The sequence below is a fragment of the Eubalaena glacialis genome, chromosome 8, assembly GCF_028564815.1.
Source record: "Eubalaena glacialis isolate mEubGla1 chromosome 8, mEubGla1.1.hap2.+ XY, whole genome shotgun sequence".
NCBI classification, from domain to species: domain Eukaryota; kingdom Metazoa; phylum Chordata; class Mammalia; order Artiodactyla; family Balaenidae; genus Eubalaena; species Eubalaena glacialis.
Genome location: NC_083723.1, coordinates 121999721 through 122019430, shown reverse-complemented (window position 1 = coordinate 122019430; position 19710 = coordinate 121999721). Strand labels below are relative to the sequence as shown.

At 38.3% G+C, this 19710-nt stretch overlaps 1 protein-coding gene across 5 annotated transcripts in view; it reads left to right on the top strand.

Annotated features, from left to right (window-relative positions):
• Window positions 1–19710, top strand: part of EZH2 (enhancer of zeste 2 polycomb repressive complex 2 subunit) — a 64242-nt gene that overhangs the window by 31466 nt on the left and 13066 nt on the right. For 3 of the 5 annotated variants that reach the window (XM_061198143.1, XM_061198144.1, XM_061198142.1), the window contains 5 exons: window positions 5681–5797; window positions 9337–9457; window positions 11901–12041; window positions 13020–13122; window positions 13671–13834. In XM_061198143.1, coding sequence (XP_061054126.1) covers window positions 5762–5797; window positions 9337–9457; window positions 11901–12041; window positions 13020–13122; window positions 13671–13834 — 565 coding nt within the window. In that variant the 5' untranslated portion in view covers window positions 5681–5761. Of the gene's footprint in view, window positions 1–2141; window positions 2321–5680; window positions 5798–9336; window positions 9458–11900; window positions 12042–13019; window positions 13123–13670; window positions 13835–19710 lie in introns of all 5 variants that reach the window. The other 2 variants (XM_061198140.1, XM_061198141.1) reach the window with 1 other exon arrangement.

Sequence of the window (19710 nt, the reverse complement as noted above, 5' to 3'; positions counted from 1 at the left end):
CCTTTTGTTAATCAGTGAAGTTAATTTTAAGTACCTATTGTTTGTTTATATTTCTTTTATGAGTTGGCTGTTATGGTCTTGGATCTTTTAAAATTGGGTTGGACTTTTTCTTATGATTTTTAAGGACTTTTTGTATATTATAAATACTAGTTTTTAATCATCTGTTCTGCAGATTTTCCCCCCCATTTTCATGTTATTTCTGGTATGTTTTGGGTATACAGAAGTTTTAAATGTTTATGTAGTCAAATTAGAATTTCTTCTTCTGATTTCTGTGTTTCTTTAAGGCTTACAAAGCCTTTCTCCACTTCAAGATTATAAATTATCCATCTTCTAGTTTTCATTTTTATATTTTAACATCATTTAACCTATTTGGAATTTCCTTTGGTGTAAAGAGTGAGTGGGGAATTGCGTTTTCAATTTTTTTTTCTATTTGGCTTTGTTGTTTCAGCACGATTCACTAAACGATCAATCCGTGAGCAATTGGGGAGCGGTTATAAATCTGTTTTGCAAAGATCAGCAGAATTGGCCTGTCTGATTGGTGGTCACGGAGCAGGTTTAGCACCTGAGCAAGGGCTTCGCGCTTCTGAGACTACGGTCCGGTGGCCGTCCTGCCTTTTTACCTTAGCCAATGGCTCTGCTGCTCTGTGGCGTTCAGCCCCACGTCCTCTCACAGGAGCGAGGCTTCACAATGGCTGTGCTGCCACAGCTGATGGAAACCATGACTTTATTCTTTGTTCTGCTTCTTAGTTTTTGTTTACTTTCTTTTTTTTTCAATGATAGAAATGGTCTTATTTGCCACTCGCAGGACTATTATTGAATTAGGTTCTTGAGTTTGCATGTCATGGACAAACGTGGCTCTGGTTACGTGCTTTACATGCTGCGTTGGGTGTTTTTGTAGTTTTACCAACTTATGTCCTGTGACTATTGTTCTGTTTCTGATCTCCAGTATTTTAGCAAAACTGCAGATTATGAGGAGATGATTTACCCTAACAGCCCCCTTCAGACCCAGACTGCATTGGGTTTTTAATAGTTACTATATTAACTAGGTTTATAGATTTATGACCTCTTTACTCGGGCTCAGGCTTCTGAAGCTAGGATGCAGGGAAGAGCTTTAAGGGTCCAAACTTCCTGAAATTGTACTTCACATGTTACCTGTTCTGTGTGAAATGCTGTATATGCCCCCCCAGCCCTGCCCCGGAAGAAGTGCCAGACTGCTGCTTATAGGGTGGCATCTTTCTGTTGTTCTTAAGTGAGCTCAGGGCAGGAGCCTCGTGTTGCTGGTGGAGGTTCCCCCCAGTCCGGACGGCTCTGCAACATACATATCCAGCAGCAGAAATGGAAATAATTTACAGTCTGGCATGAACCACTCTTGTATTCCTTAGCTCCAGTGCCCTTGATTAGCTGCTTTAATTAAGTGTGTCTGTGTCAAGATCTGATCAGGATGTTTTATTTCTGACCCTCTCCTTTAACCACCCTTCTCCTAATCATCCTTGTAAACCTTGTTAGGAACTCACTTCTACTATGAGATTTTCTTGACCCAGACCTGATACTTACCTCAGTCCAGTTTTTTCTTCAGTACTTACTTCACATAAGAGCAGTCTGAAATTAAGTTATGTACACTATCATTTTCACCAGAAGGCCTAGCTAATTTAAAACTTGGTGTGTCGTCTTTTCTCTACTCAAATCTTGAAGAATATGGGTAGTTTCAGAAATCATCCTCAGCTTTTCCCTAGAGTTGGGTGGCAGCTGATGCTTTCTTTCACACACCTTAGATGTGAGACAGTTCCTTATTGTTTTTACTCAGAAAAGCTAAAGGAAATTAGACAACATCACCAGTTCATTGTGTCTCTGGCTTGAATTAAATGGACCAACCAGGATCCAAGAATATTTTTAGCTTGGCTAACTGAGTGTATTTTTTCCCCCTACTATACGGAAGTCGGACCTAACCCTTCTAATGTTAAAGATTGTTGAGAGACCGGATGGCTATGACTGTTGCCCTTTGGGATGTCCCACTGTAAGATGGGGAGTCATACCTACCTCCTAGGGTAGTGGTGAATTTTAAAGAAGTTAACTTTGCTAAAGTCTCTAGCACAGTGCTTGGCACATAGTAGGGTGTGTTAATTTCTTTCCCTTCCCTGCAGGCCATTCACCTGCTCTTCCCTCTACGATTTTCCATAACACAGTTTTTACTTGGAACCAGCCTTCTGCCAAGAGTCTCAGTTTGGTTGTGTACTCCTACAACTACTATTTTTGGCTTGACTTCCCTCTCCAGCTCCCAGTGGTCCAGCCACACAGTCGCCTATTGTACCAGCTGGTTGATGTAAGTCTATCCATCCTCAGAGGAACCTGGTTACTTACCAGTAAGCTGTGTTTCTCTGAAAATGTAGCATCCTTGGTAACTAATATAGTTGTTTTCTTTCTTTACCATCAATGATGGATTACCTACAACAACTTCCTTGTGTGATCCTCAAGTTGGAACTAGAATTAGAGAATTTAATTTGTTGATATAGGTCTCCTAGTGAGTTCCTGAGTCCAAGACATATGACTCTGATCAGGTAAAATGCTGTGGAGACCCATGAGGTCAAAATCCTATTCAGTGCTCTGAGTGATATGAGACAATAATATAAAGTGTCAAGGATGATACATTTTCAAAGAAAAAAAGTTACTGGTAAGTAACTGGGATTTTTGAGTAATTTTCCTGTAAGTCAATAAATAAGAATTCCCAAACTTGTTTTACCAACAAATGCTTTTGCATTTGAATATTATTTCATAAATGAAAGGGATATGGTTATTAGTTAAGGTTAATAGTTAAAGAATGGGGTAGGTTTCTAGAGATACTACATAGATAATGAGGTGGGTATAGACCATCAATTTGCTAAATAGGTGTTCTCTTAGCTTTAAAAAGAAATTGAAGTCGAAGTCTCCATTAGGGACAAATCAGCAAATGCAGTCGGTTCATTCCAGAAACATTTTTTGAGTGCCTACTCTTTTTTGAGACACTGTGCTGAGTATTGTTGCGAGACAGAGGTAAAACCACACTCTGCCACAGCCGCTTTGAGAGCTTATTTCCAGCCCCTTGGTGACACTTTTATGACTCAGAATTGAGGTGATGGGTCATGGGGGTATGGCAGGTGTGGGGTTGGAGATAGTACTTAGCGCTGCAGCCTTTGCTGCCTTATTTTCTGTGCTTCTCTAAGTTCTTTCTGGTCACGGAAAAGTCAGCTGACCTCGTTCAGTAGACTCAGCGCATTTTCTCTGTCACTAGAGCAAACAGGTGGAGCAGAGCCAGCGTGCCTCCTGTCTGCTAGTTGAATAGGATATTCAGCTGTCCTCCCGTAAGTGCGACCTTGGATTTAGATATTAAAGCAGGTGAATAAGTCAGAGTTGGAGAAGCAGCCACTCCCCCTCGTCCCCCAGGCTTTAAAGGGGGCCAGTCTTCAGAATTAAAATCACAGAATTAATTTACCTCCACCATGTGTAAAACAAAAATCAAAAACTCCAATTTAATTGTTTTGCAAGAAATGAAATTATTTTGTATTTAAAACCACTGGGTAGTGTATAACACTTTATTCCGTAGTTATAACCACTCCTTGCACCAGAGTGACCTGGTTAAGTAACTTAAGAAGAAGGAATGAAGATGTGGTAGGAATAGGACAAGAGGCAGATGCTGGGGGAGGAGATGCCCTGTGACACTGTTGGGTGTCTCTCTTGCACAGCACCCACTGCACGGGCATCTCAGGGTGAGAACTAGAGCACAGGCATGAAGCTTGTGGGTGCTGGAAGCAGACTTAGGCTTCCACCCTGGCTTGGTGATTTACTGCCTTTCTGACCAGGCAAGTTACTTAACCTCCCTGAGCCTCAGTCTCCTCCTCATTGTGTGAAATCGTGATGCCAAAGGCTAAGATGAGAAGTGGTTAAGAAAATGTATGTAAAGCACTTAGCACAGTGCCTGCAACACAGTACGTGCTCAATAAATGTTAACTGCTGTTATTATTGGACGGATGGTTGAGGAATTGCATCAGAGGCCAAAGAAGGAAACAGGGAAAGATTGCGGGTTCTGGAGTTTTAGTAAACTGTTCACACCTTCTTATTTACTTGAGCTATGAGCTTTCTAGTATTATCTTTAATCTTTGCCCTTTTGGAAAGCAAATTAATGGATTAATCACTGTCACAGTTCTTCCTAACTACTCTATCTTTAAACCTTCACTTCCACTGAGGAAGGAACTATTTTTGTGCTGCGGTGACTGTGACTATTGGAAGATTATCCCCCTGGCCTGAGGAAATGCTGAGGGCCAGGTGGGCCTGGATGCCAAAGACTTCCACTCTGATTTCACCAAATCTAGACCCGCGATTTTTAAGTCCTCTTAAATAAAAATGAAACATTTAATAATTATGTGTGTTGTATAGACATGACTTTTTTGGTTTCATTTTACTACTTCAATTCTACTTCTTTTTGCTCTATTTTCATGGATTACATGTCCAGGGTATTTTTGAGAAGGCTCTGGAGACCTGATAATTGGGTAATGGTACTCTTTTAAGAAAAGCTGGATTCCTAGACAGGATGGAAAGTGCTGTGGTATTTGGGCACAGATCTTTACCGTATTTCATCAAGTCAAAGATGCAAACTTTTTAACATTTTAACATCTGAAACTGGCATGCATCTTAGAATCACTATGATAAGAAAGCATTATGTTATAGTTTAATTGGCAACATTATTTTCTTAATGATACAGAAGATAATGGTGTGCTTTGAAATTGATGTCATCGTAGATTGGATGAAATACGGTATTTCAGGGAAATATATTTACTTAACCGGTATTAGAAATGTATAGAAATGTGCTATCGTGACAATATGTGTAGTGGGTAAGAGCAGGGGCTCCAGAGTCAGACTTTCTGGGTTTAAATTCTAGCCCTAACAGTGTATGACTTTGGGCCAGTTACGTATCCTTTCTCTATCTTAGTTTTCTCACCTGTAAAATGAGCGCTAAGAATAGTCCCCATCATACAGCGCTGTAATGAGGACTAAATATAAGACATGTAAGTGTTTCAAATAGTGCCTAGCACATAGAAAGTGCTTAATAACATTAGCTATTATTGTTAATAATTTAGAGATTACACTTCTGCAGAATTGATTTGAATCCATTTCGTTGTGATTGAAATTCAGGTCTATTACCTTTAATATTTGTGTATCATCTGATAATATCAGCAAATGACACTTGGGTTTTTAAAAAGGGAAGGTAAAGGTAAGAAAGGTTAACCTAACAAGTTTCTATATTCTTATTAAGTAAGATTTAAGTGGCATATTTGGTGTATATATATATATAGTATTATTCCATGTGGATGAGATGTAAATGAAATTAAGCAGTGAGGTAGAAAATTTATAGTGAAAGCAAGGAGCAGTTAATCTGAGGCCAACCTAAATATAATATTTGATTCTTATTGATACTGGTAAGTATGGAAAGGGTTGGAAGGTTTTGAAAATTTGCAAAATCTGAAGCTTTTTCTATCACTAAGTAAAAGAGAGGAGAGAATCCTTTTTGGTTTTTATGAACATACCGTCTCAGTAAAGAAATTTCTTTTTCAAAATGCTGTAAGTAGGCAACATCTCTTTATAATATGATGCCTACAGCTTCAGGTTGTCCTTTTATTCTTACGAGTCAATTTTATTTTTTCTGTTCTAGTGTTCGGTGACCAGTGACTTGGATTTTCCAACACAAGTCATCCCGTTAAAGACTCTGAATGCAGTTGCTTCAGTACCCATAATGTATTCTTGGTCTCCTCTACAGCAGAATTTCATGGTATGTAAATAATGTGTCTTCTTATTTGGTAATCACTTCTTTTAAATACAAAAGCATAGATAATTTTCTTGTCAAGGTGAGTTAAGATAGTATAAGTAAAAATAGCTATCGAAATGGGAGTACTTAGAGTAATTTTTTAAACCAATTAATATATGTATTTTTAAGCCTTTTCAGTGTTGATGTTGCTCTTTTCTTAGTCCTTTCTAGTTAAAACATTCTCCAAAGGAAAAGTATGAAGCAAAAGCCATACCTGGGATTAAAAATATATTTAAAAGATGAAGCGTATAGTTTTTATCCTTGAAGATGTTAGTCAGTATCCTGCAATCTCAGTCTGACTTTGAGGTTTTGTTAATTGAGAACGTATTGTTTAAAACAATTTTAGGCAGCATGTTATTAAATGATAATGTACACTATGAAATATTCTCAGGGCAAGGTTAAGCATTTTTCCACAGATAACACTGGCACAATAGCTTTTGTAATGAAATGCTAGTATTTAATTCTTTATAGAAGTAGGATGAAGGAGGATGGAACAAAAGAGAAATTTGAGTATGCATTCTTGACTTGTGTTGTTAAATTAAAAATACATAGTTTTATTACTTAGTTGGTATATAAAATAATAGGGCTATTACAGTGTTGATGGAAGTCCTTGGTGAGCCTACTTTAGAGAATTACCTGCTAGACTTTTAAATAAATAGATGTTTCTAATGTCTTCAGTAACTTTGCTGTTAAAAATTTTGCAGTGGAGGCTTAAAGGCAAACTTCAGATTCTCTTCTGCCATTGTGTATTTTTGTGCATTTAAGGCTTTATTCAAAAACATATTGTTTGAGAATCATGTTACAGGAGCTTCTGGGAGGGTTCATATTTTCACAGACTGAAATTCTGAAAGCATGTAGTGTTTAAAGTTGTCAATAAATTTTACTTCTTTTTTTTAAACCATTTAAAAAAATTGAAGTATAGTCAATTTATACTGTTGTGTTAGTTTCAGGCGTACAGCAAAGTGATTGTTTCAGATTCTTTTCCATTATAGGTTATTACAAGATATTGACTATAGTTCCTTGTGCTATACAGTAGGTCCTTGTTGTTTATTTTATATATAGTAATGTGTATATGTTAACCCCAAACTCCTAATTTATCTCCCCCTCCAAAGGTGTCAATAAATATTATGAATCATCCATGGGTTTTGCTGGTGATGAAAGCTAGGTCAGGCAAGCTGTCTTAATTATGGCTAGGATATATTTTGAGGTGCAAAGGTTATATGGTTATAATTGGGAAGACAAAATAGCCAGTTGTCATTTAATTTTGGCTTGTGTCCAAAATAACTAACTCTCCCAGTTTAAATGGGATTAGTGCAGGTGAGGTGTGATGGCAGCTAGACTCATTAGTTGTATATAAGCTTGACCCTGAATACAGCAATAAATACATTAACATCTAAGTTTTCATTTTATTCCCCATATGCACTTTTTCTCCCAGTTTCCCTTTTCCTTGTTTGTCTAAGGTACCATTATCTTTAAGAACTCTGCAGTTATCCTAAATTTGTTATGTAGGAATAATTTGAAAAATTTCCCTTTTTTTCCTGTTTCCTGCCTGCTCCTACCGTGTGTGTGTCACGGCCTTTTGCCGGCGTATTCCTCCCTGTCGATCATGGGCCAGCCTAAGGCACCTCACACTTAACATTTCATCTTAGCCAAAAGGCCGAGAAGCGGTAGGCACCTCACTCAACTTGACATAGTTGCCATGTCCTCCCGTCAGTCTTAGCCAGTCCATTCTGTTTATCAGAATTATCTTTCTGAAATACTATTTTTAACCAATACCTTGTTCAAAGGCCCCTTAAGACTTAGACCTATCCTTGTTTTAGATTAGTCTCCATATTTAGATATGGACTTCAGAAACTTCATGTCTTTATAATTACTATCTTTTAAATTTTTTATTGAAAATTCTCTTCCCCCATGAATGTCAGCTTCCTTTCCCTTGTTTCTTTTTTTAAAAAATAGATTTATTTATTTACTTATTTATTTTATTTTTGGCTGCGTTGGGTCTTCATTGCTGCGCGCAGGCTTTCTCTAGTTGCGGTGAGTGGAGGCTACTCTTCGGTGCGCTGGCTTCTCATTGCGCTGGCTTCTCTTGTTGTGGAGCACGGGCTCTAGGCGCGCGGGCTTCAGTAGTTGTGGCTCGTGGGCTCTAGAGCGCAGGCTTGAAGTTGTGGCGCACGGGCTTAGTTGCTCCGCGGCATGTGGGATCTTCCTGGACCAGGGCTTGAACCCGTGTCCCCTGCACTGGCAGGCGGATTCTTAACCACTGCACCACCAGGGAAGCCCTCCCTTGTTTCTTAAGTACTCTGTTCTCTCTGAACTTTTCTTTGATTGGCTCTTTGCTGCTAAGTTAGCACCCTCTTTCTTCCCTGTTGTCTTCCAATATAATATATGAGTTGATGAGGTGATGTAAACTCATCTGTCATCTTTATTAGCACTGTCAATTTTGATATGCGTCTTGTTCATCTTAGTAGTGAACTATGTTGTCATGTAGAGTAACAATTCTATTTTATGAATAAGAGTAAATCCTTTTGGCATAAACTTTAATGAACCATTGATATTTTATGTCTACAATTTTATTATGTTGAATGTCTCTTAATAATTAGATCATCAAGTGAAGTTTGGAAATCCTTACTTACGTTAGTTTTTATTTCCTTTTCCTTTTTTTGGGGTATGGTTATTTATGGGTTCTTTTTTTGTGGAATATCCTTTTTTAAATAAATTTATTTATTTATCTTGTCTTTGCGTTGGGTCTTCATTGCTGTGCGCGGGCTTTCTCTAGTTGCGGCGAGCGGGGGCTACTCTTCATTGCAGTTCATGGGCTTCTCATCGCGGTGGCTTCTCTTGTTGCGGAGCATGGGCTCTAGGCGCGCGGGCTTCAGTAGTTGCAGTACGCAGGCTCAGTAGTTGTGGTACATGGGCTCTAGGGCACAGGCTCAGTAGTTGTGGTGCATGGGCTAAATTGCTCCGCGGCATGTGGGATCTTCCTGGACCAGGGCTCGAACCTGTGGCCCCTGCATTCACAGGCGGATTCTTAACCACTGCACCACCAGGGAAGCCCTCGCTGGTTTTGATAAACCATATTTCATCGATCCTAAGAAAACTTTGAAATGTCTGAAATAGGCATGTCTTAAAATTGATGATGGGTCGTAATTTGCAGCATTTTTTCCTTTCTTAGAGGTACATAAAATAATGGTAAGTTTTAATGATTGATGACATATTAGATTAGGTAATACAGTACTTTTTCTTAAATTATTTCCCTGTAAACAGTTTGTTTTCTCAGATATGCTTATTGATGAGAAGGGTTTTTTACTTCTTTGTGGCTTTTAGAATTTGATGTCTATTATTTTAGATCTGGAGAACTGGGTACAGACATCTACTTATGAAAAAATATTGTTGTATTTCAGTTATATTACACTTACTCTTAAAAAAATTTGATACTTAGGATAAGCCTTAAAAAATTTTGATACTTAGGATAAGCCTGCTTTTTAAATATTTTTTACTTTTAGGTGGAAGATGAAACTGTTTTACATAACATTCCTTACATGGGGGATGAAGTTTTAGACCAGGACGGGACTTTCATTGAAGAACTAATAAAAAATTATGATGGAAAAGTACATGGGGATAGAGGTGAGTCATGTGTTTATTCTCTTGGAAAAGCGGCCAGAGAATTGATATTTTATTAGTTTTTTAAAACATAGGTATGAAAGAGATTTTTTTTTTTTTTTAAACATCTTTATTGAAGTATAATTGCTTTACAATGGTGTGTTAGTTTCTGCTTTATAACAAAGTGAATCAGTTATACATATACATATGTTCCCATATCTCTTCCCTCTTGCATCTCCCTCCCTCCCACCCTCCCTATCCCACCCCTCTAGGTGGTCACAAAGCACCGAGCTGATCTCCCTGTGCTATGCGGCTGCTTCCCACTAGCTATCTATTTTACATTTGGTAGTGTATATATGTCCATGACACTCTCTCACCCTGTCACATCTCACCCCTCCCCCTCTCCATATCCTCAAGTCCATTCTCTAGTAGGTCTGTGTCTTTATTCCCGTCTTGCCACTAGGTTCTTCATGACCTTTTTTTTTTTTTTCCTTAGATTCCATATATATGTGTTAGCATACTGTATTTCTTTTTCTCTTTCTGACTTACTTCACTCTGTATGACAGACTCTAACTCCATCCACCTCATTACAAATACCTCCATTTCATTTCTTTTTATGGCTGAGTAATAGTCCATTGTATATATGTGCCACATCTTCTTTATCCATTCATCCGATGATGGACACCTAGGTTGCTTCCATGTCCTGGCTATTGTAAACAGAGCTGCAATGAATATTTTGGTACATGACTCTTTCTGAATTATGGTTTTCTCAGGGTATATGCCCAGTAGTGGGATTGCTGGGTCATATGGTAGTTCTATTTTTAGTTTTTTAAGGAACCTCCATACTGTTCTCCATAGTGGCTGTATCAATTTACATTCCCACCAACAGTGCAAGAGTGTTCCCTTTTCTCCACACCCTCTCCAGCATTTATTGTTTCTAGATTTTTTGATGATGGCCATTCTGACCGGTGTGAGATGATACCTCATTGTAGTTTTGATTTGCATTTCTCTAATGATTAATGATGTTGAGCATTTTTTCATGTGTCTGTTGGCAATCTGTATATCTTCTTTGGAGAAATGTCTATTTAGGTCTTCTGCCCATTTTTGGATTGGGTTGTTTGTTTTTTTGTTATTGAGCTGCATGAGCTGCTTGTAAATCTTGGAGATTAATCCTTTGTCAGTTGCTTCATTTGCAAATATTTTCTCCCATTCTGAGGGTTGTCTTTTGGTCTTGTTTATGGTTTCCTTTGCTGTGCAAAAGCTTTTAAGTGTCATTAGGTCCCATTTGTTTATTTGTGTTTTTATTTCCATTTCTGAAAGAGATTTTTTTTTTATATTAACATTGCTGGACTGGCCTGGGCTCACAAGCCTAAAATTTTCAGTGTTTTCCCTAACTATTTTTATTTTATTTTATTTTATTTTTTTTTAACATCTTTGTTGGAGTATAATTGCTTTACAATGGTGTGTTAGTTTCTGCTTTATAACAAAGTGAATCAGTTATACATATACATATATCCCCATATCTCCTCCCCCTTGCATCTCCCTCCCACCCTCCCTATCCCACCCCTCTAGGTGGTCACAAAGCACCGAGCTGATCTCCCTGTGCTATGCAGCTGCTTCCCACTAGCTATCTATTTTACATTTGGTAGTGCTTATATGTCCATATATACACTACCACTCTCTCACTTTGTCCCAGCTCACCCTTCCCCCTCCCTGTGTCCTCAAGTCCATTCTCTAGTAGGTCTGCGTCTTTATTCCCGTCTTGCCCCTAAGTTCTTCATGACCATTTTATTTTATTTTATTTTTTAGATTCCATATATATGTGTTAGCACCCTAACTATTTTTAAATTGAAGGATCATGCTTGCCAGTTGAAAATTATGCATAGTTGGTCATAACAAATTGTGATGTCAATAACATGTAAATTAAATAGAATTGTTTGAGTGTATGTAGATTTTAAGATTCTTTAGCAATAAAATCAGTTAGGAATAGGGCTTCTGCTTATGTGACATGGGCTCCAAAAGGCCTTATGTTCAAAAAATACCTTCCCCACTAGGCAACCACAGGACCTGAAATCCTGTCATTAGAATCACAGCTTCGGTGATTTAACAGGAGACCCTGTTAAAGTTCCTGGCAGGAGGGTAACGTGTAACATCCTCATATGTTCCCGTCACGAGTGGACAGCAGGGTCTGGCAGATGCATTGTTTGGAAGGAGGTGAAGGCCATAGTTAGTCTCTAGAGAATTAGGCTATGGTAGCAGGCACTGGAAACTTGTGAAAATGACAGGTGTTGAGGATAAGTACTACTTCCGACTTTGCCTCAGGCCAGTCCTAAAAATGATCTTTCCTCACCGCATTTTAATAATACTGTTATGGTACTGATGGATAGGCTCCAGCTGTTTCTTACAAATTACAAAAAGCATACGTGAACTTTTGTGTATTTCTGATATTTGACTTGATGAATTTCAGAATGTGGGTTTATAAATGATGAAATTTTTGTGGAGTTGGTGAATGCTCTTGGTCAATACAATGACGATGATGATGATGATGATGGAGATGATCCTGATGAAAGAGAAGAAAAACAGAAAGATCTAGAGGAGAACCGAGAAGGTACGTCTGTCTGTTACATTTGCGTGTAGCCATTACAGCATTTTTCAAAAACAATAGAGTACAGGTAAATCTTCCTTCCTTCTTTTTTCTTTTGTTAAATATCATATCAGTGGTAGTATAATCAAAATCAGAATATTATTTATAACATTTAATCCTGCACTTGTCTTTTATTTCCCTTGGCTAGCAAAAGAACGTGTTTTTTTGGGTTTCCCTGGGCAGTCATCATAATCATTATATAACATATATATAGCATACTGATCATTGACTATGAACAAGTTGTGTGCTCGTCACTTTATATCACTTTATATGCGTATAGACATTTAATTCTCATAATGTTCCACGAGGTGGCTTTTATCATCAGATCCACCTCATAGTTGAGGAAATGGGTTTAGTGAGGTGAAGTAACTTAAGATCACAGTATTGGGAGGAAACAGAACCCAGAAAATGCTGTGTTCGGAACCAGCTCTAACTGACCCCAGAGCATGTGTTTTAACCGCTACGCTAATTACGGTTTGCCAGAAAATTAGAGGGTCCCAACTTAGAGCTTGGCAGTTGGTGAAGACCGGACAAAGCTCGTTATTAAGACAACATAGAAGAATATGGGGAAAAATTGCAGTTACAAAGAAGCGTACAGTTTTTATAACAGGCGCCTTAGTGATCACCTGGCTCCTCATTTTACAGATGAGGAGCCAGCCAAGGTGGGTCAGTGGCCAGACAGGGCCGCGGCGTCAGTTAGGGGCTGAGCCGGGACCACAGCCTTGGTTCACTGCCTCCCGGCGCACTTGCAGCTTTCCACGCTTGAGTTTGAATTTTGTCTGGCCCACCAGCCTCCCAGATCCTTGTGAAATATGTTGGAAGTAAGTGAAACACAGAGCTGGCAATTTCCTGGAAAATCAGCTTTGTTAGGCATGAAGGAAGTGAAAGACTGGCAAGCTTGTTCACTTTCATTCTTTTTTCCTTTCACTTTTCCCTGTTTAGATAAAGAAAGTCGCCCACCTCGGAAATTTCCTTCTGATAAAATTTTTGAAGCTATTTCCTCAATGTTTCCAGATAAGGGCACAGCAGAAGAGCTAAAGGAAAAGTAAGATTTGTTCTTTGGCGATGGTTTTGCCTCGTATGGTATTTAACTCACCATTTTGGTTCTTTAGAAATGGAACTAATGTAGCCAGTGAGCTCCCCACTTCGTGTGTTCCCAACATCTGCAAGATACTTGAACTAATACGTGTATGTATCTGGTACCCTGTACTCCATTTATGCTAGATGGGATAAGTTTGTGCGCGCGCGTGCACACATGCACACGTACACACACAATTTACAGGAATGCGTGTGAGGGGAAATTTCTTGGGACGCCTGTAGAAATTTTAGTGCAGCTGATGTTTCATTTTAATGAATATAGTAACATTTTTCATGACAGATCTGAATCACATCAGTGAATTCGTTTCTTGATATACCATGCATAATATTTAATTGGCTCTTCATTTAAATAAAGATTGTTGTAGGCTAAACTTCTGTGTGTGTTTTAGGCAAGATAAACATCAAAAATAATACACAGAAATCTTGTAGAAACTTTATTTTCAAAAATGTAATTCTTGTTTCACCTTTACTTCCATTTTTCTTGGTTGACGTTAGGTACAAAGAACTCACTGAGCAGCAGCTCCCAGGTGCACTTCCCCCCGAATGCACCCCCAACATAGACGGACCGAACGCCAAGTCTGTCCAGAGGGAGCAGAGCCTGCACTCCTTTCACACGCTGTTCTGTAGGCGATGTTTTAAATATGACTGCTTCCTACATCGTAAGTGCAGTTATTGTACGTTTTCATTCTCTATCTTTGTTGTGGAATTACGTGTTAAAGCAACTTGGGAAGTGTCATTTATTACCACTAGAATTTGTCATTTAATCTTGCAGTTACGACTGAAAAATACGTTAGGATCAGAGTATTGTTATTTTTTAATTTGTTGCTTAAGGGTTGCTCTGAAGTCTTTTGCACATGTTAAGCTGGCACTGCTGTCTCCCACTAACTTGGAATACAGATCAGTGATTTTTCCATAAATGCTAACCGAACAATTGTTTTATAATAAAACTTACTGTGAACTAGCTGATGGCCCAGAGCAACATTGCCAATACTGATGAATAACTTGTTGAATAAGAAATTGGCTAAAAAGGTGTTTATATATATTCTTGTCTGTTTAGTGCCAAATCTGTTTTTTTTTTGGGGGGGGGGCGTCCTCTGAATACGTTGCTTTTAAAAACACCTGCGTTTGAATACAGGTAAAGCGTAACATGTTCTTAATGAGATTTACGTATGGTACATATGATATTACTTTCTTTTTCTGACATTGCTGGGGAATGAAGTTTCTTAGTAAAATTTCCAGGTAACTGGAACTTAATTAAGTACAGTTTAGAAAGTACCAGCTACTTTGGAGGCACGTTTGTTGAAAATATATTTCATACCTCCTGGTTCCTAAGCAGAGTTTAACTTAATGCAGGTTAGCTTTTTCCACATTAGAGTTTTGTGTGACCATCTGTGGCATAACACCTTTGTCTCTGTGCTAAATGGGTTCATGTTGCTTTGCCCTTTTAGAGTTCCTGTGCCCACCTTTTACAATTTTTTCCCTCATTTTCCAGTGGTACCTCTTAATGTTAATTAGCCTGCCTAAGCAGCTATATCTTGCCTTTTTTTGAGTTTTTGCTCTATCTACTTAGGTTTGCTGCAGCACATAATTTGTTACGTGATGAGTATCTAGGTTTGGAAATGGTCATTTGTGTGTGTGTGTGTGTGTGTGAAGTATTAGTGGTTTAGTTATCTTAAATTAGAAACACTTGAAGTAGACTTTCTGAATTATCACTGTATCTCCCATCGTATCTCCTTGCAGTTGTTGTCTGTGCTCCTAATCTAGTTTAAATTGATGACTTGGTAGTTGTAATAATACGTAGAAGCCAGCCATTTGTTATCCCAGCCATTGTAGGATTACTTACTTGGACTTGGCAGCATTGTCTTTACACAGGCCTTGACGTAGTTGTTTTGAATTGCATTTAATTCCCCTTTACACATGATCATTTTATAAAATAATGTCCAGTTCTTAAGAATACTGTAAATTGCATTCAGATATCGCTATAGCAAAAAAGTTGGTGGGAGCTCTTTCATTGGAGTCAATGCAATGGTCCCTCCAGTTTGTTGTTTATAGATGCAGCATTTGATGGACCTTTTTTGTACAAATGAGCCAAGGCAGGAGGCTGCTACTTTTAAACATTATTACCGGAGTTATTTTATTGTGCTATTCTAGTCTGAGCAATTTGGATGACCCTTGAACCTGCTCATTGTCTCATTATTCCTGCGGGGGAGAGGAGGAGAGAAGTGCTGTGCTCAGTGAAGCTGGTCCTCTGGGACCGACTGGTGGGCTGCTCACTGCAGCATGTGGGAGACGCGGGTCCAGCACTGCGGTGCCCACCCTTCCCTCTTGTTCCACTAGAGCCAGGCTCTTCATAATGTAGCCCTAACATATTCTACAGGCATTTAGTTGCTTTACACTAACTTTGACAAAACATCACACACTATACATTTTTCTTAGGTAAGAGAAGTCATTAAATACATTATTAAACATACCTGTTAAATATAGCATTTTGTGCTTTTTGTTCTTTGTCTAATGGGAATAATATAAACTGTCATGAGGATTAAATTTATTACTTACTACGTGCAAAATACTTAAAATAGCACTTGGCGTGTGTTTAGCTATTGTTATTTTTTAAATAAATCATCATTCACATGACTTACATTTCAAAAAAGCATTAAAAGGCGTCCAGCGAAATCCCCCCCCTCCTGTCCGCATCCTCACTCCCCTGGAGGTAAACCACTTCCGCTGTTAATTCTTCTGTGTCTTCCTGTAGTTTCTTCTGGCAAATACAAATACATTCCTCTCTTTTCCCAACCACCCTATTCAAATGGTGCCATACTCTCCAGGCTTTTTCCCTGTTGGACTTAATATTGTAGATACTATTCCTGTCTGGACAGCTGCATAGTCTTCTGCTGTAGGAGGCCCTATAACTTACTGAGCCCGTCCCCCGAAGGTCAACATTTATGGTAATGGCGCCATAGTGAATAACCTTGTGTGGTGGACCTGTACGTCCTTCCCCACAAGTGCAGGTTAACCTGGTCCACTCTGTGTAGACAGTGCCAAACTACCTGCCATACGGGGATCTGCCAATTTAAAGAACTACCAGCAAAGTAAGAGTGCCTGTTTCCCAGAGCCCAGCCAATAGAGTGTGTTAAAAAACAAACTTTGATTTTATTGATTGAATTAGTAAAATGTTTTTTAGCATAATTTAATTTGCATTTTTTCTTCCTGTATGATTAAGAGATTTGTATTTTATTTTCTCTGAACTATTTTTATCCTTTTGGCTTCGATGGTCTTTTTGATATCTTGAAGCTCTTTATATAGTCAGGAAATTAGTTTTTTTGAGATGAGTTGCAGTGTTTTTTTTTTCCAGTTTGTTGTTTGGTAAAAATTCCATAGCAAAGTTAAAAAAAAACCTTGAAGGTAGTTGAATTTATCAGTTGGCTTTCCCTACTACTCCAAGGTTTTAAAGGGCGTCTCACTTTTTTTCTAGTACGTTTTAGGCTTTGGTGCTATTTTCTTTTCTTTTTTTGGGGGGGGGGAATAACATCTAACTCTTTGATCCGTTTGGAATTTACTCTGTTAGAATTTTGGATCCAACTCGTCCTCTGCATCTCCAGGGCCACTGTTTCCACACCATCTATTGACAAGTCCCTCTGGGGCTGCCCTGAGCTGCTGCCTTCATCCCTGTCACCACAGGTGCTGGGGTCTGTTTCTGGTCTTTGGGTTCCGTTCCTTGAGTCTGTCTGTCCAGGGGGCTTTATTCAGAGATCTCCTGGCCATTCTTGTTTTTCTATATAAATTTTAGAACCAGTTTGTCTAATTAAAAAAAAAAAAAGTCTAGGTGGTATGTTTATTGGAATCTCATTAAATTTATAAATTATCTAAGGGGAAATTGACAACTTAAAATAAGGGTGTGTCTAACTATGTGATAAGTCTCCTTTTGTCCTTTAAAGTAAGCTTTCTGATTTTCTTCCCATAGCTCTTGTATTTATATTCTTTGGTAAGATGATTTCCAGGCATTAAATGTGTTGGGCTTTTCCCTTTGTATCATGTATGTTTCGTACCCTGCTACTTTACTGAGCTGTCCTTGTTTGTGATAGTTTCTGCACAGATTCTTTTGAGTTTTCCAGCTGTAATTGCCTACAGTTATGAATGGTTTTGTCTTCTTTCCAATCTTTGTAACTTTAACTACTTTCTCCTGTTTAACTGTATCTTCAGTGCCATGTTAAATAATAGTGGTGCTAGGAGATACATTTCCTACTGCTCCTGGATCAGTTTTGGGAAATTACCCATTTCATTCCGATTTTGAAATTTATTTGTATAATTTGATCTGCATGTTCTAATAATTCTTTTAATTTCTTTTCTTTCTTTGATTGTTCTTCTGTGTTTCATTCTTTTTTTCTTGATGAGATTAAGAAGTGGTTTATATATTTTATTTTAAAAATCTGTTTTGTATATTTTTCCCTCAGAGAATCAGCTACTGTATTAGTTTTTACTGTTTTTCTGTTTGTGAATCTGACGTTTGCGTCATTTTCATTCTTTCCTCTTTTTTTGGATGTATGTATTTTAACACAGTGAGTTGTCTCTAGAGCACTATTTCAACTTTTCTTTTAGGTTCCGATATTTGGTATTATTACTATTTTTTTTTTAAAGGAATTTGAGGGAATGTTTTGTATTTCCTTTAACTCATCGTTTAAGGGAGACTTTTAAAAACTTCACTGTGAGAGAGGCCTTTTTTGGATGTTAACTGTTTTTATTATTTCTGTGCTGGCAGCCTCGCTGATGTTGGGCCTTACTTGTTATTTAGATGTTAGGGGTGTCTGCCATTTTTATCTCTAAGGAAGATGTTCTTTTTTTTAAAAAAATAAATTTATTTATTTATTTTTGGCTGCGTTGGGTCTTCGTTGCTGCACGCAGGCTTTCTCTAGTTGCGGCGAGCGGGGGCTAGTCTTCCTTGTGGTGCGCGGGCTTCTCATTGCTGTGGCTTCTCTTGTTGTGGAGCACGGGCTCTAGATGCGTGGGCTTCAGTAGTTGTGGCACATAGGCTCAGTAGTTGTGGCACGTGGGCTCAGTAGTTGTGGCTCGCGGGCTCTAGAGTGCAGGCTCAGTAGTTGTGGCGCATGGGCTTAGTTGCTCTGCGGCATGTGGGATCTTCCCAGACCAGGGCTCGAACCCGTGTCTCCTGCATTGGCAGGCGGATTCTTAACCACTGTGCCACCAAGGAAGTCCTGGAAGATATTCTGATGGCAGGGGATTGGCAGTTCATCTGGGCCAGAAGCTTGGTATCTGATCATGGATCTTTTCTATTAGAGGGACTTTAATCTCCAATACAGGCCTAGAGCATAGCTAGAATTGTATATTATAATTTATAAGTCTTTTACCTTTGCTTGAAAACCTTTAGATAAGATTTTTCACCAAGATTTTTTAAGTTGCTTTTGAAATTAAAGAAAAAAAAAAAGCCCTTAATATCCATGTTCTTTTCTTTTTGTGAAACTTTTAAGTATCTTGCTTTAATTTTCCATCTGATAATTTTCCTGATCAGGGAATTTTATATAATCTTCTCCCCAACCCGCCCCTATTATACTTAGTTTGAAATATATTTTAATAATGTATTTCAAATACTAGTATTTTAAGATGTCTATTTGAAAAGATTATGTTCAGTATTCTGGAAGTCTAAAATAGTCAAGACTCTTAGAGGAAAACATAGGCAGAACACTCTATGACATAAATCACAGCAAGATCCTTTTTGACCCACCTCCTAGAGAAATGGAAATAAAAACAAAAATAAACAAATGGGACCTAATGAAACGTCAAAGTTTTTGCACAGCAAAGGAAACCATAAACAAGACCAAAAGACAACCCTCAGAATGGGAGAAAATATTTGCAAATGAAGCAACTGACAAAGGATTAATCTCCAAAATTTACAAGCAGCTCATGCAGCTCAATATCAAAAAAACAAACAACCCAATCCAAAAATGGGCAGAAGACCTAAATAGACATTTCTCCAAAGATATACAGATTGCCAACAAACACATGAAAGAATGCTCAACATCATTAATCATTAGAGAAATGCAAATCAAAACTGCAATGAGATATCATCCCACACCGGTCAGAATGGCCGTCATCAAAAAATCTACAAACAATAAATGCTGGAGAGGGTGTGGAGAAAAGGGAACACTCTTGCACTGTTGGTGGGAATGTAAATTGATACAGCCACTATGGAGAACAGTATGGAGGTTCCTTAAAAAACTAAAAATAGAACTACCATATGACCCAGCAATCCCACTACTGGGCATATACCCTGAGAAAACCATAATTCAAAAAGAGTCATGTACCACAATGTTCACTGCAGCTCTATTTACAATAGCCAGGACATGGAAGCAACCTATGTGTCCATCAACAGATGAATGGATAAAGAAGATGTGGCACATATATACAATGGAATATTAGTCAGCCATAAAAAGAAACGAAATTGAGTTATTTGTAGTGAGGTGGATGGACCTAGAGTCTGTCATACAGAGTGAAGTAAGTCAGAAGGAGAAAAACAAATACC